Here is a 13,294-nt window from a genome sequence, read left to right as displayed (position 1 = left end):
CACAATAGATTTTCTATTGTGTCTGTGATCCGAGGACTGACGGATTAAATATTAAATTAAGCTTTTTAATATGTATCCTAACGCACGAATTTACGGTTTATTTTAGAATAACATCCCTAAGTATATGAGACGTTTTGTTTCTTTTTGCTCCAATAAGGTTGAAACTGTGTCATTCATTGTTATTTCGATTACTATGGTGACACTCGTAATACTTGTAAATATTCTATAATTTTAAGGAAAAACGGCATTATTTCTAAAAAAAATATTTACCGATGAAATATTATTCCTTTATTAGTATAATTACAACTTGTGGAAGAATTTCCGCAATGGGAAATGCTGAAACACACCATGTTTACACACATACGTCTCCATAGCAACTGAACTGTGACGAACACACTGGTGATGTGAAAGTCACCTGAGTGGCGACAAGGTCACGCGCGCTTACGACTTCTAGTGTCTTGTTATTTAGATTTCTATGGTGCCAACCATAAAGCGTTAACACATACATTTGCAGTCTCTACAGTGTGACTGTCAAAACGATAATTTTGTATGGAGTGTCCGGGGTGTGGCCACGCTACAATTACAATGAATAGATGACATGATACATACATCTAAATGTAAATTTTAGTCATCATCGTTTCCGGCCTCTCATGAACTGTAGGGCCTTTTGCATGAGGGGTGCTTTCTTGGGTTTAATGAAGGGTGATGATGCAGTGGCGACGGGGGCTGGTCTTCCCCCTTTCAGTACGTTGGGGGCTGAGGCCAGAGCGGCCACTCTAGCTGCGGGACTGGCTGTTGCTGCGAACGCTGTTCCGTGTTGGGCCTGAAATAAATTTTATGTGTTCGGTTGATCGGAAAAAAATCTATAAATTAGAAGTAGATTTATAAGAATTATTTTACTTAATGTAACAGGTAAAAAATTACATATTTTTGCTTACAATATAAAATACTAAGCAGTACAAATATAGTAAAAAATTTAAAATGTAAGTGATAAGCTAGAAAAATTTTGTACATTTTACACAATTCAATCAAACCTTAAAACTTTGGAGTATTTTCTATTAAGTTATTCACTACTAATATAACGGGTTACTTACTTGTTTCCTAGCAATGTTTCTCGGTGGTTTAACAACTGTATCAACATACGCCATTTTAGTTTGCTTGATAGGCGCCTTTTTAGCTTCTTGAGCAATTTTGATATTCTCAGTAAGTGATTTCAGTTTTATCTCTTGTTCTTCTTGGCATCGCTACAATCAATGAAACAAATATGTAAGAGAAAATACTGAATAAGAAATCAGTCAGCTTCAGCCTGGTATAAGATGTAATGGTATTTGGTAGATGTATTTTTTGTTTTATATTGGCTCCAGTCTATTTATGATATATGTACATATTATATACATTTAGTTTACATGATATATTTATATTTAAAAATGTTGGTGAAAAATTTTAATATATTATTAAAATAAGCAAAAGTGATAGTTTATTTATACAGTTGTGGTTATAAACCACATCTATCAGCTAAAAAGTTTCTAACAAATGTTTTCGACAGGATGTAAAATATTTATTATATCGAATGTTAGAACATTATTACACTAGATTGCCAAGTAGCAAAAAAGGAAATAAAAAGTATTTATAATAATAGTATATTAATTACAAAGATATATGTATCTACAATTTATATAGCAAATAAAACTGGTGTAAATATAGTGTTTACCCTTTATTTACACCAGTAAAAAAGTGTAATTAAATTTTAACTAAGAACATTTATAAAAACTCACCATATACATTTCTCTCCAAGTCTCCATTTCCATCCGTTTCTTGTTGCGGAAGTGTTTCCCGCAGAACCCCTGCCAGAGGTGGTCGGTGTCGTCCATCAGATACGGGTTGTAGTGTTCAAGCATGAACAACTGCTGCGGAGACGCTCTGTCTACCACCGGCTTTAATATCTCGTATGGCACACCGCCCGTGTATTCCAGTGCTGAATATGGTTTCATTATTAAAGTGAAACTTTTATTACATCGTCTTAAACTTTTTGGTCTGTGTAGCGCATGTCGCGTGACGGTCGGCTGCCGAGTAGGTATAAAGCAGTGTTCGGAATCGTTCGAACAGTTTCACTTTTACCGTGGTTTCATAAAACCACACAACATTTTTTGTAATGTGTGTATTACTTGAATTAAATTTATTAATTTGAAAATATTTGAATCAATCTCAGCGATTTATACACGGAAATTATTTTTTTTTTATTACATTTAAATATTGGTACAAAATCTGTATAGACATGTATCTCAAAAAGTGGCTTATTGATATGAATATCAGATTGCCAAGTAGCAAAAAAGGACATAAAAATATTTTTAATAATAGTATATTTACCGTCTATATGCTCCTGAAGCACATGAACACACATTTCATACAGTGAGGGGATTTTTCCTAATACTTTATTTCCAGAGAAAACTTTTGTTCTGAAAAAGAGAATTCGCATAATAATAAACACAAAGGCAGTGAATTTGATAAATAAAATTAAAGAATAATTTTTGCGAAAAAAGATTCCATAGAAAAAATTTCAATCGGATAATCAATGAAAATATTTTTAATACCTTTGGTTCTTTGAAGACATGACTGTACTCAAGTCCATTTCTTCAAAATGTGGTAGGAATTTAGGCGGCGGCCGCGGTTTGTAATTTGGTGAAATTTCAGGTAACGCCGATATTTCAATATTAGGTAAGGGTGCAAGTTTAGCAGTTGGCGCCAGTAGATTAGCCGGGCTGAGCTGGAAATCATAAAGATGTATTAAAGACAAAAATTGAATTAAAATACTTATGTATAAAAAATAATGCATACCTACATATTTCGTATTCTTTTTTTCACATAACATTTTTGTTTATTTCTCACATAATTTCTATTTAAATATGCATTATTTAACAATATTATTACATTTATAAATATTAATTATTCAAACATATAGCATTATTAATTTTAACTTACATCTCCATTGAAGGAACTGTTTGGTGACTGTGTCTCTTTACTTGATTTCTTTTTAGGTTTAACCGGACTGACCATGCCTAATGCCTCAGCAAAGCTCGCTCCTGAAATAAACAAATTTGAACATTAAGAATGTATCTTGAGATGCAAAAATTTAACATAAAATCAACTCATTAAAAGGTGATACAAACAAACCGATACAAACTCAATAATTCTTCTGCATTTATAATATTTTACGAATTATATTTGAAGTCTGCTTACCTGATTCACAATCAATCCCATCGTCACTATCATTACTGCTTGTGTGAGACTTTTTCTTTGGTACATCATTTGCCTTATTACTTGACTTACTAGAACTAGACTTATGCTTATCTTTCCGACTACTACTTTCACTTCTATCACTTTTAGATTTTTTGCTCACTTCTTTCGAAGTCCCATCACTTGATGAAGAATGACGTTTTTCACCCTTGCTATCTTTTTCTTTAAAGGAACTACTTTTTTCTTTACTTGAGGAACTGTGCTTCTCCTTATTTTCACTTCTTTCTTTCTTTTCGTGTTTATCTTTTATGACCTGATCTGAAGAACTTTTTTGTTTTTGTTTATCAGATCTTTCTTTCTCTTTCAGCCTTTCCTTTTCAGAACTAGAAGAGTGTTTCTCTGTTTTACTAGAGCTTTTTTCTATGTTACTCTTAATTTTTTCTGAATGGCTGCTTTTATGTTTATCAGAATTACTATGCTTCTTTGAAGACTCTTCTTTATGTCTTTTTTCCTTTTCAGATGATTTTTCTTTTTCTGCTGACCTATCTTTTTCCGATCTATGTTTACTTGATGATTTTTCTTTATCTGTTTTTTGCTTTTCTGAACTGTTATGTTTTATTGACTCCTCATGCTTTACTTTCTTTTCTTTCTCAGAATGTTTATCTTTGTGTGATGATCGGTCCTTTTCAGATGATCTATTTTCTTTATCTTTATTTTCTGAATGTTTATCTTTTCTATCCTTATACTCTCTTGAACTATCTTTATCTTTGGATTCTGATGAACTTTTATGCCTATGTGAACTATGATTTCTTTCTTTACTTGATTCTGTGAGTCTAGAATTATCACTATGCTTAGAATGTTTTTCTGTAACTTTTTTATCTCTTTCAGAAGTATTTTCAGATTTATGGTAACTGTGATTATGGCTTGAACTTTCTTTCCTTGAAGTGTGATGTTTATCTTTCTTTTCTTCTTTGACCTTGGTTGGTGTCACCTTTTCTTCTTCAGAAGACTGAGAGGCATCACTATCACTTTCACTATCAGATGAGTCATCTTCACTTTCACTTTCACTGTTTGATCTTTCCGATCTAGATTCAGGTTCTCTCTTTACTTTGTACCCGTTTTCTTTTGGCTGTGACAGTTTAGATTTCTTTACATCCGGTTCATCTTCCTGAAAATACATAAAATATAATTGAATGTAAGTTAATATAATATAGTCAATTCTATATTAGTTGCACATAATAATATAAACTTAAAATAATTCTGTATTGAATAAGAATTGATAAGTACATTTAACTTGAAAAAGTTAAATAAAACACAAATGGTTACTTACATTTTCGGACAATTATCTACAATTCCAACATACAAAGAAACTAACCTCACTACTGTGATATTTCCTTTTACTACTATGGTGATCGCCATTCATATGCCCATGTGTATTATCATTCCGTGAAGAGCGATCAGATAGCTTTTTTTCTTGCTTGTTTTTTGATCTGTGGCTATCTTCAGAATCTGCATCATCATGTCCATTGTATTTTGCAGCTAAGGGAAAATGTTTATTTTTAACTATTAATCCAAACCAACTGTATTTGCTTGTCGGAAGGATTACTGTTAGTTTGTGATTGAAAGAAATTATCTAAGGTACCGGGTTATAAGCAAATTAAAGGTACAGTAAAAGTGAGGGACAAAACAACAAAACATAAAACATTTAAGCATGCATATATTTATTGATAACAAAAATCTATGAACAATACATAAATTCTAATATCAGAGACGCTCACTGTCATTATTTTGATCTCCCTCTTGGTCACTCTCTTCAGAAGCTACCATCAACTTCCATTTGTACACAAGTGCTCTTGCAGCCTGACCGACATCTCCTGGCTCTTTACGTAGGGCATTTACTGTTCGCCCTACACCAGTCTCTTGCAAATGCTGAACTGTCACACCAAGGTGGAATAGTTTGTCTATACATTTCAAAATCTGCAACAATCAATAACAACTAACACTAATTGAATTTGTTAAAAATGCCTTTTTCACGTAGTTATTTTATCGAAAATGTTTTCTGTTAAATCAGTATATTATTACGCAGTTTTTTAATTATAAGAAAGGATAAGCTTTTACCGTATAATAGAACGATATGTACAATAGGCAATTGAGCATTACAATGAAACAATTTTCTACGGAAATTTACGAGAATGTTAAACAATCGCCATTTTTAAAGGTAAATATTATGGAAGATTACGAGGTTCAGGATTACTAAATTACGAAATTATCTCATAAAAGGAAAACTGCACTATATTGAATGCTTTAAATTACACTTACATTTTTCTCATCGTTAGGATATTTCTCAATTGCATGCTGGTAGTGTTTTATTAAATCCAGAACAGACGCCATAACACTACACTTACATTAAAAAACAATTTTTTGATTAAAAATTGAGTGCCAGCTGGTAAACGGACACCATTTTTGTCATACACATGTCTGTTGTGACGTATTCAGTACCTATCATTGTTCAGGTGTTTTTTTAATAATGTGCCAACCCCAGATACTATGCTTTTAAATTAAATTGAATGCAGTTGCATCAGGGCCCTGACAGCCTAGTTTCAAAATGGCTAGTTGTGGCGCTGCATTACTTCCTGTACTTTTTTTTTTTGTTTCTACTTGTTTCCGGCTACGGCGCCATTTTGAGAAGCCATGTTATGACAATTGACATTTATTTGAATGAAACGACCATTGTGTCTATAATTTAATTATTTTTTTCTCGATTTTCACAATATAATAGACTAGTGTTCTACTGTAAAGAAGTGCTAAATTTGCTATGGGACTATTAAAGTGCTGTGTCGGTGGTGGCACCGCAACCAATGCGACGAATCGGCTTTTTTGTTTTCCGCAGAATGATTATTTGAGGAACCTGTGGATGTCCTTTCTGGTGCCCACTAATTCCTCCCTCATCGGATTGTCGAAAGATCAACTTCGACACAAACGCGTTTGTGAGAAACACTTCGATAGATATCAGTTCGATGAAGAAGGCAAGAGGCTTAGGCATTCATACCCATGCCTATTTACGGATGACGAAATACGCGCACGGCGTGCCCCTGTCTTCCAGTGAAACTGGTGAGTTCTACCTGGAGCTATAAATAACATGATTAAAAATTATGTAAATAGCTGATATTTGGTAAGACAGGTTTCATGGCTCCAAACAAATACTTTGACATACTTTACATTCCTTCTATTTGTGTTTGAATTATATTTTTAAATGTTACATATGTATTTACTTGTTACAGTACAAAATGCTCTGAGTGATCACAATTATCACAAAATGGAATCAGATGAGAATGAAAATATTACAGATAATATGTTGGTCATTGGAAGGGCAGGTATGTATTATGCACTCAAATTTTTATTTAAGCTATCCTATAATATGGTATTATATTTAACATAAATTATAATATAGTAATCAGGATAGGATTTTATAAGTTACGAGCTGTGCTCCACGGTTTCACCCGCGTGGCTCCGCTCCTTTTGGTCTTAGCATGGTGATATATAGCCTATATCTTCCTCGATGAATGGGCTATCTAACACCGAAATAATTTTTCAAATTGGACCAGTAGTTCCTGAGATTAGCGTGTTCAAACAAACAAACAAACTCTTTAGCTTTATAATATTAGTATAATGATATATAGTATAGATTTATATAAGTTCTTTGGTTTTAGGTGATGATTATCATGAACATCCATCATGCATTCCAGCTATTCCAGTTGTTACGAAAAGACCTACAGGTATGTGATTTATGATAGTTTATAGGTTGATAAATCCATGTTTGTAAATTTTAGTAAGTTTTTTATTCATGTTCTCAGATTTTACTTTAAAGCTGTTTTTAAGAGAATTCCATTAGCTGTTATTAGATTCAAAGTTTCATATGTATGTAATGTTTGTAGGTACTTTATATTTAAAAGTAATTGTTTTGTTACCGATTTACAGATATGGCAGACCAAACTTCATGTTCCTTAAGCAAAGAAATAGAATTTCATACTCTTTGTGAAGATGCAGGTTAGTATTTGGTTTTATTTACTGGTTAACTTTGATTTTATTAGTGCAGATTGCAAGAGACATGGGATTTAGAAAAAGGTTTTTTTTTAAGGTTGACAGATGCTAAAAAATGTGGTGTTCATAAATTATATACTAACACATGTAGGATCACACAATATGTATAGTGTGCACTTGCACTATCTTTAAGTTTGTGGTTACTTAGATATGTTTATTGTATGTGACTTATCAATCTCACAGTTAAACTGCCATTGTTTAAATCTGGGGCTTACAACATTTGAATAGGAACTGTGGAATTGTCTTTGTATGGATGGGCTCACTACAAATACTAAAATAACTTTTATTTTCAGGAAATATATTAACTGAACCCACAGTAGAAGAAAAAACTACACATGAAAATAAGAGTATCATACAAAAGCGTAAAGGTAATTTATTATTAGTAATATAATGTACATTACAAGTGCTTTTCACATCTCTTTCAGTGATAAAATTATTATTATTAACCACACCACCACAATGAATCATCAAAATAAATTGTAACATAAATTTTGTTTTCAGATTTTATGAAAAAAAATTGCCCAAAGAAAAGAAAATTTATGAAGCAAATACTTAACCAAAATAACTGCTGATAGTTTGGGTAAAACAACCACACAAAATCTTAAACAGGCTGCTGCCTATGGAAATAATGAAGTATTGTAACTAAATTACTATTTTAAAAAATAGTAATTTAGTTTATCCAAGTTCCAAACTTCTAGTGTTGTACAGGGAAGCAAGTTGTATAATACATAATTATTTAAACGATAACTGTATCCAAAACAAAATTGGGGCAAATATAAGAGAAAAAATTCAAGATTTGGAGTTTTCCTGGTTAGGGTGTCAGAAAACACACAATATGTGTTTAAAAAAAATGTTTTTAACATATATTGCTAGGGTTCATGTCCATAACTGGAGCAATATTATAAATAAAATTTTAAATAGAGGAGAGATATGTGCAAAAAATGGCAGGAATCCATAGAATTGCTTTAATGAAATATAAAACAAATAAATTAAGAAAAAGAGCATTAAATAAATAAACATTGAAAACGAAATCTGTTTTATTTTTAATACCTATTCGCAATAATAACGCTTGGAGCTTACTTAATATCTAGTACTTAATCTGTGCTAGTACGTAGTATTTTTATCGATACAATGGGCACCTCACTAAAGTATCGATAGTCAGATATAGATATCGAACTGGTAGGCAACACTACTTATTACTGTCAAAATTGATAAGGCTACAGCAGCGCCACAACTGGCCAACTGAAACTATGGAAAACATCACTGTCGCATCTGTTACGTAGTAACTAATACTTAATCTGTGAGTTGCATTGCTAGAAAGTATTTTTGAATTCAATGATTAATTATTATTATTGCGATAAATTTACAAAGTATTTCAACAAGTTAAGCGATTTCAATTTCTGTATATTATAATAGTTATCAGTGGTCTTCTTTTTAGTGAATTATTACGTATTAGGTACTAACTGTATTTTACATGTGATTTTACACAATATAACTGCAAAGTATTGAACTATCTAAAACTTTACCTAAAATATGTTTGTCTTGTCATTATTTAAATTTTAATAAGGGTAACATTGGCTTTCGCTATGAGACTTGTTAAGAGAGGCTTCCGTTTTTAGGGTTCCGTAGCCAAAATGGCAAAAACGGAACCCTTATAGTTTCGTCATGTCCGTCTGTCCGTCTGTCCGTCTGTCCGTCTGTCACAGCCGATTTACTCGGAAACTATAAGTACTACAGTGATGAAATTTGATGGGAATATGTGTTGTATGAACCGCTACAAAAATATGACACTAAATAGTAAAAAAAAGAATTGGGGGTGGGGCCCCCCATACATGTAACTGAGGGATGAAATTTTTTTTTTCGATGTACATACCCGTGTGGGGTATCAATGGAAAGGTCTTTTAAAATGATATAAAGTTTTCTAAAAAACATTTTTCTTAAAGTGAACGGTTTTTGAGATATCAGCTCTCAAAGTCGTAAAAAGTATGTCCCCCCCCCTCTATTTTTATAACTACGGGGTATAAAATTCTAAAAAAAATAGAGGTGATGCATGCTAATTAACTCTTTCAACGATTTTTGGTTTGATCAAAGTATCTCTTATAGTTTTTGAGATAGGTTGATTTAACTGTAATTTATTATATTTGCTGCTACGGAACCCTTTGTGCGCGAGCCCGACTCGCACTTGGCCGGTTTTTTATCTGGTAGGTATGGTATTACCGCATAGAGTATTACCGGTATTACCAAAGAGTGGTATTACACCGTAGGTATACACGATGAAACTTGAAAGGGAGAATGCACAAATTCTTTAAATATAGGGATAACAGTGTGTTGTAATCAATAAAAGAGTGCTTCCACCAAGGGTAAGATAAATCTTTGTGAAATAGTATATATATCTTAGTATAATTATCTTATAGGTATATAAGATAATTATATGTACTATATATCTTATAGGTAAGTATAGGTAACCTACATATTTTTAGGCATTTAAGTTTTAACTGTTTAAAATTGAATAGGTACGTTACAAAATATTTTTCATTGAAGTTGTTTTCTCGAACCTTAATCTAATAACCAGATTACATTTATTGAAAAGAAGAATTTAAAAATAAAAGAAGCTAACAAAGTCGTAGACATGACACTGAATAAGCCGGAGGGTCCCCCAACGTGTATCTCACATTTCGGAGGACCTTCCGGCGTGCACCCTCCGCCCTCCGGCCTGACTCATGACTGTGTTTGGGTCGGGGCCCGGGGGCTCGGGGGAACGCGGATGATGGAGAAGGGAAATAAGCACTTTCATTGTGGAAATGAACAGTAAGAATCCGACATAATCCACGGCTCTATACCCGGGAGCCGGGAGTATCTATGTAAGATTTCCCCACTATAAAAAAGACCTGACGCTGAATAACAATTTTAACAGGATTAATTATTTGCGATAAAACCCACTCATAATATAATAATATTACCCACTCCAGAAACGATAATAATTTTCAAGAAGTGGCCGATATGAATTTACAAGCAAATCAAATTAAGAAATATAATTTTGCATAGCACAATAATTAATTGAATACGTGTGCCGTTATAGATAAGACAAAGCTAAGGTAAGGTGCACGCGTCATGTAGTAGCTAAAATAACAAGTCACATACAGTTAATTAAATCCCTTTGAAGTTGAGATTGTCATCTTTACGATTTATGTTTACATGCTATGGGTCTCGGGTGTTTGGCCTCAACGCTTAGTGTTCAACGCATCCTCATAAAACACACCTAGATAGGTATATTATATAGTCAGATTCCTAACGACTAGTTGTTAGCCTTCCTGGCGCTTTACTTTACAACAAACACTACACTTTCCCTCTATAATTTAGTTATTCGTAATACACTATTTGAACTTCGACACCGTTTTTACATAATTCGCTGTAAAGTTCAGATAAAGCTATTATTTTTGTAAACTCTAAAATTTCTCTATTCTTTAGGTACAGCGCGACAGAAGTGTGTTTAATATAAACGTTTTAGCGTCTTTATTATGTTATGGAATTAGTTATAGCTTAGCTAGTTAAACCTAACTATCTATTAGGTACATACATCATGCAGATTAAATTTTATTGAATAAAAGTTAAAACTAAAACTAAAAAGTTAAAAAAAGTTAAAACTGAATAACGATAAAACATTTCCAAATTATTGAAAAAGTGAAGCTTGCGCTTATTTGCATTGATCGGATCATTCGGATGAATTGTATGTCGGTTAGGATAATTTTTCGAAAATGTAGCCGTACATAATTCCTCCGTGTTATGAAATCAGCCATATAAATGATATAACTGAAGTCTAACTGGCTAAATATATCCAAAAGTAATTAACTCAAACGTCATAAATAAAAACAGTTATTACGTGGACTTCCCACGGAGGTCAGCTGACCCTGGAGCCACACGGGGTTGTGTTAACGACATGCCTCCAATGTATTCCAGCTTCTACACGATCTATGCTAAGTTCCGTTATGCATTCATACTGTTACTGTAATCAGATCAAGGGTCTTATGAAAAGTTAATGAATATCACGTGAAACCTATTTTGTGTTCGAAGCTTTTTTTATCACATTTTTTATATACAATCTATAATAATAGCTAAGAAAGGCTCTATGGAATTATTAATATTTTCACACATAATACTCATATAATACTTACTATACACGTGGTAATACATAACGTTTCATAATACCTTTATAAAAAACTGATTTAAAATATTACGGCATCTATGGCATCTACTTATTTTTGTTTAAAACGTTACGTTTAATATTTTAATAGAGGTTTTCACATAGTATTTATAATTGGAATTATTTTAAATGCGAACAGTCAGGAAATAAATTGAAAACAGTATTTTCTTAATTAGAAATATAAGCTGCAAGACTACCTTGAAGACAACTGAGAATTGAGATTCGCTTGACAGTTAAATTGAGCAGCCAGCGCCTGTCACTTCACTTTTGTCTATATGGTTAATTTATTTATACTTCATTGCTAATTTAATATGCTAGGCGTTTTACAATTGCGTCTCCATCCAAAAAAAACACGTTCCTTAATATGAATGGTTTAACTTAATTAACATAGCAAGAGGAAGGCACAAAAATGAATTGTAGTCGCAAAAAAATTAATAGTCTAGTATTTTTTGTGAAATTATCGGTATTTTAATTTGGTTTGTTTGTAAGAGCTTTTAAGAAATAAGAGATTTTAAAATTATGATATAGGGACGAATGAATGAAACTTCATTTATCCATAAGATCTGCAGTTTGGTGATTACATAGGAATATAAACTATAGGCACCATAACTGTAAAGAGCGAAAGCAAAGTACTTTATCACCTTTCACGATGTCTCTAATGCGGGTTCACATGTAGCATTACAATGCTAGGCAAACTAGGAGCCTAAATTACCTAGTTGAGAATACTTAGCGTGTCACATTCAGTGAAATATGACTTAATGTGGCAATGGAAAGGGACGCTGCGCTCATGCATTTCTAAGTACAAAGCGATTTACTATACACGACGATATTGTTATCATCTAAAGATCATAGGTACTAACAAGTGTCCGTGCGCCTGCAATGGGAGCGAAGGTACCGAATTCAATGCACCGCGGAAGTATAGCGACAGTAATCTGCCCGAGTCGCGCCCGCAAATCGAGATATTCACTTGTATGCTAATGGAAGCCCTTAAGCTGATGTGATAATACCGAATGGTCGCCATATAGAGTGATACGAATAGTAGATACACGTGTAGATAAGGGCGATTGTCGGAACTGGTCGTAAAAGAGACAAAGGGACAAGTCGACATTGCTCGCCTTATACACCAAAGTCGTAACAATAACATTCTGTAATAATAATAACGTTATTGCTTCGAACGCCAATGAACTCGTGCTCGAATTGTTGAAGTAAAATTTAAATGGCTGTAAAGTACACACAGTTGGTATCTATTCACTAAATTACTTACATTTAACGTTTACTCACTTTTAGCTTATAGGGTTGAGAAACTTAAATATTAAGACATTTTTCAAATAAGGAAATGAAACAAATTGCACTGTGCACACAAGTCAATGGCGCGAATACCATTTAGTTTAAATTGAAACGGAATTTATCTTGCACAAAGATAAAGACTTAATTAATAATAAATGTGAATATGTTTAATAAAATTAAATACTATCTGGCAGTTTATTTATTAACACTACGTATTGGGAACCGGAACGTGCGTGATCAATAGACAATTGTGTAATTATTCTAAGGACAATATATTATTTTGTTATAGGTCATCGGTCTAAAGACTGTTTACGGGTTCAAGAGGACTAACCAATTTGTTGGAAGGTCAACTTGCGCAATTACAGCTCTTGTCGGGAGTTTCTCTCCCATAAATAATAATATTGTAGTTGAATATAGCATACCAAACGTATTATCATTCACTAGGCACTTCAGGTATATTAATATTATTAT

At 32.8% G+C, this 13,294-nt stretch overlaps 2 protein-coding genes across 2 annotated transcripts; one reads left to right on the top strand and one right to left on the bottom strand.

Annotated features, from left to right (window-relative positions):
- Positions 1–631: 631 nt before the first annotated feature.
- Positions 632–5,737, bottom strand: EloA (transcription elongation factor elongin A). The gene is made up of 10 exons (XM_089695649.1): positions 5,554–5,737; positions 5,013–5,211; positions 4,610–4,773; positions 3,238–4,402; positions 2,980–3,080; positions 2,592–2,764; positions 2,368–2,456; positions 1,776–1,975; positions 1,095–1,244; positions 632–823 (listed from the first exon to the last, which is right to left on the bottom strand). The coding sequence occupies exons 1-10, from the start codon at positions 5,623–5,625 to the stop codon at positions 632–634; spliced, it is 2,505 nt and encodes an 834-aa protein (XP_089551775.1). The 5' UTR covers positions 5,626–5,737.
- A 78-nt stretch (positions 5,738–5,815) lies between these two features.
- On the top strand, positions 5,816–7,907 carry LOC149488449 (uncharacterized). The gene is made up of 6 exons (XM_089695308.1): positions 5,816–6,345; positions 6,516–6,608; positions 6,945–7,010; positions 7,213–7,281; positions 7,629–7,703; positions 7,837–7,907. Exons 1-6 carry the CDS (start codon positions 6,252–6,254, stop codon positions 7,905–7,907), a joined length of 468 nt encoding a protein of 155 aa, XP_089551434.1. The 5' UTR covers positions 5,816–6,251.
- The last annotated feature ends 5,387 nt before the right edge of the window (positions 7,908–13,294 follow it).

The sequence above is a fragment of the Colias philodice genome, chromosome 5 (assembly GCF_061535455.1).
Source record: "Colias philodice isolate Cphi_HAF_F1 chromosome 5, ilColPhil1 Martin Lab GWU primary, whole genome shotgun sequence".
NCBI lineage: Eukaryota > Metazoa > Arthropoda > Insecta > Lepidoptera > Pieridae > Colias > Colias philodice.
Note: the sequence above shows the minus strand (reverse complement) of the source record. Positions and strands in the feature narration are given on the sequence as shown.

Coding starts and splice junctions, on each gene's coding strand:
- EloA (XM_089695649.1), bottom strand. CDS start 5,625: ATGGCGTCTGTTCTGGATTTAATAAAACACTACCAGCATGCAATTGAG. Junction 4,403..4,609: donor GGAAATATCACAGTAGTGAG/GTTAGTTTCTTT, acceptor ATGTATTTTCAG/GAAGATGAACCGGATGTAAA. Junction 2,765..2,979: donor ACAGTTCCTTCAATGGAGAT/GTAAGTTAAAAT, acceptor TATGATTTCCAG/CTCAGCCCGGCTAATCTACT.
- LOC149488449 (XM_089695308.1), top strand. CDS start 6,252: ATGAAGAAGGCAAGAGGCTTAGGCATTCATACCCATGCCTATTTACGG. Junction 7,011..7,212: donor TGTTACGAAAAGACCTACAG/GTATGTGATTTA, acceptor ACCGATTTACAG/ATATGGCAGACCAAACTTCA. Junction 7,282..7,628: donor TACTCTTTGTGAAGATGCAG/GTTAGTATTTGG, acceptor TTTTATTTTCAG/GAAATATATTAACTGAACCC.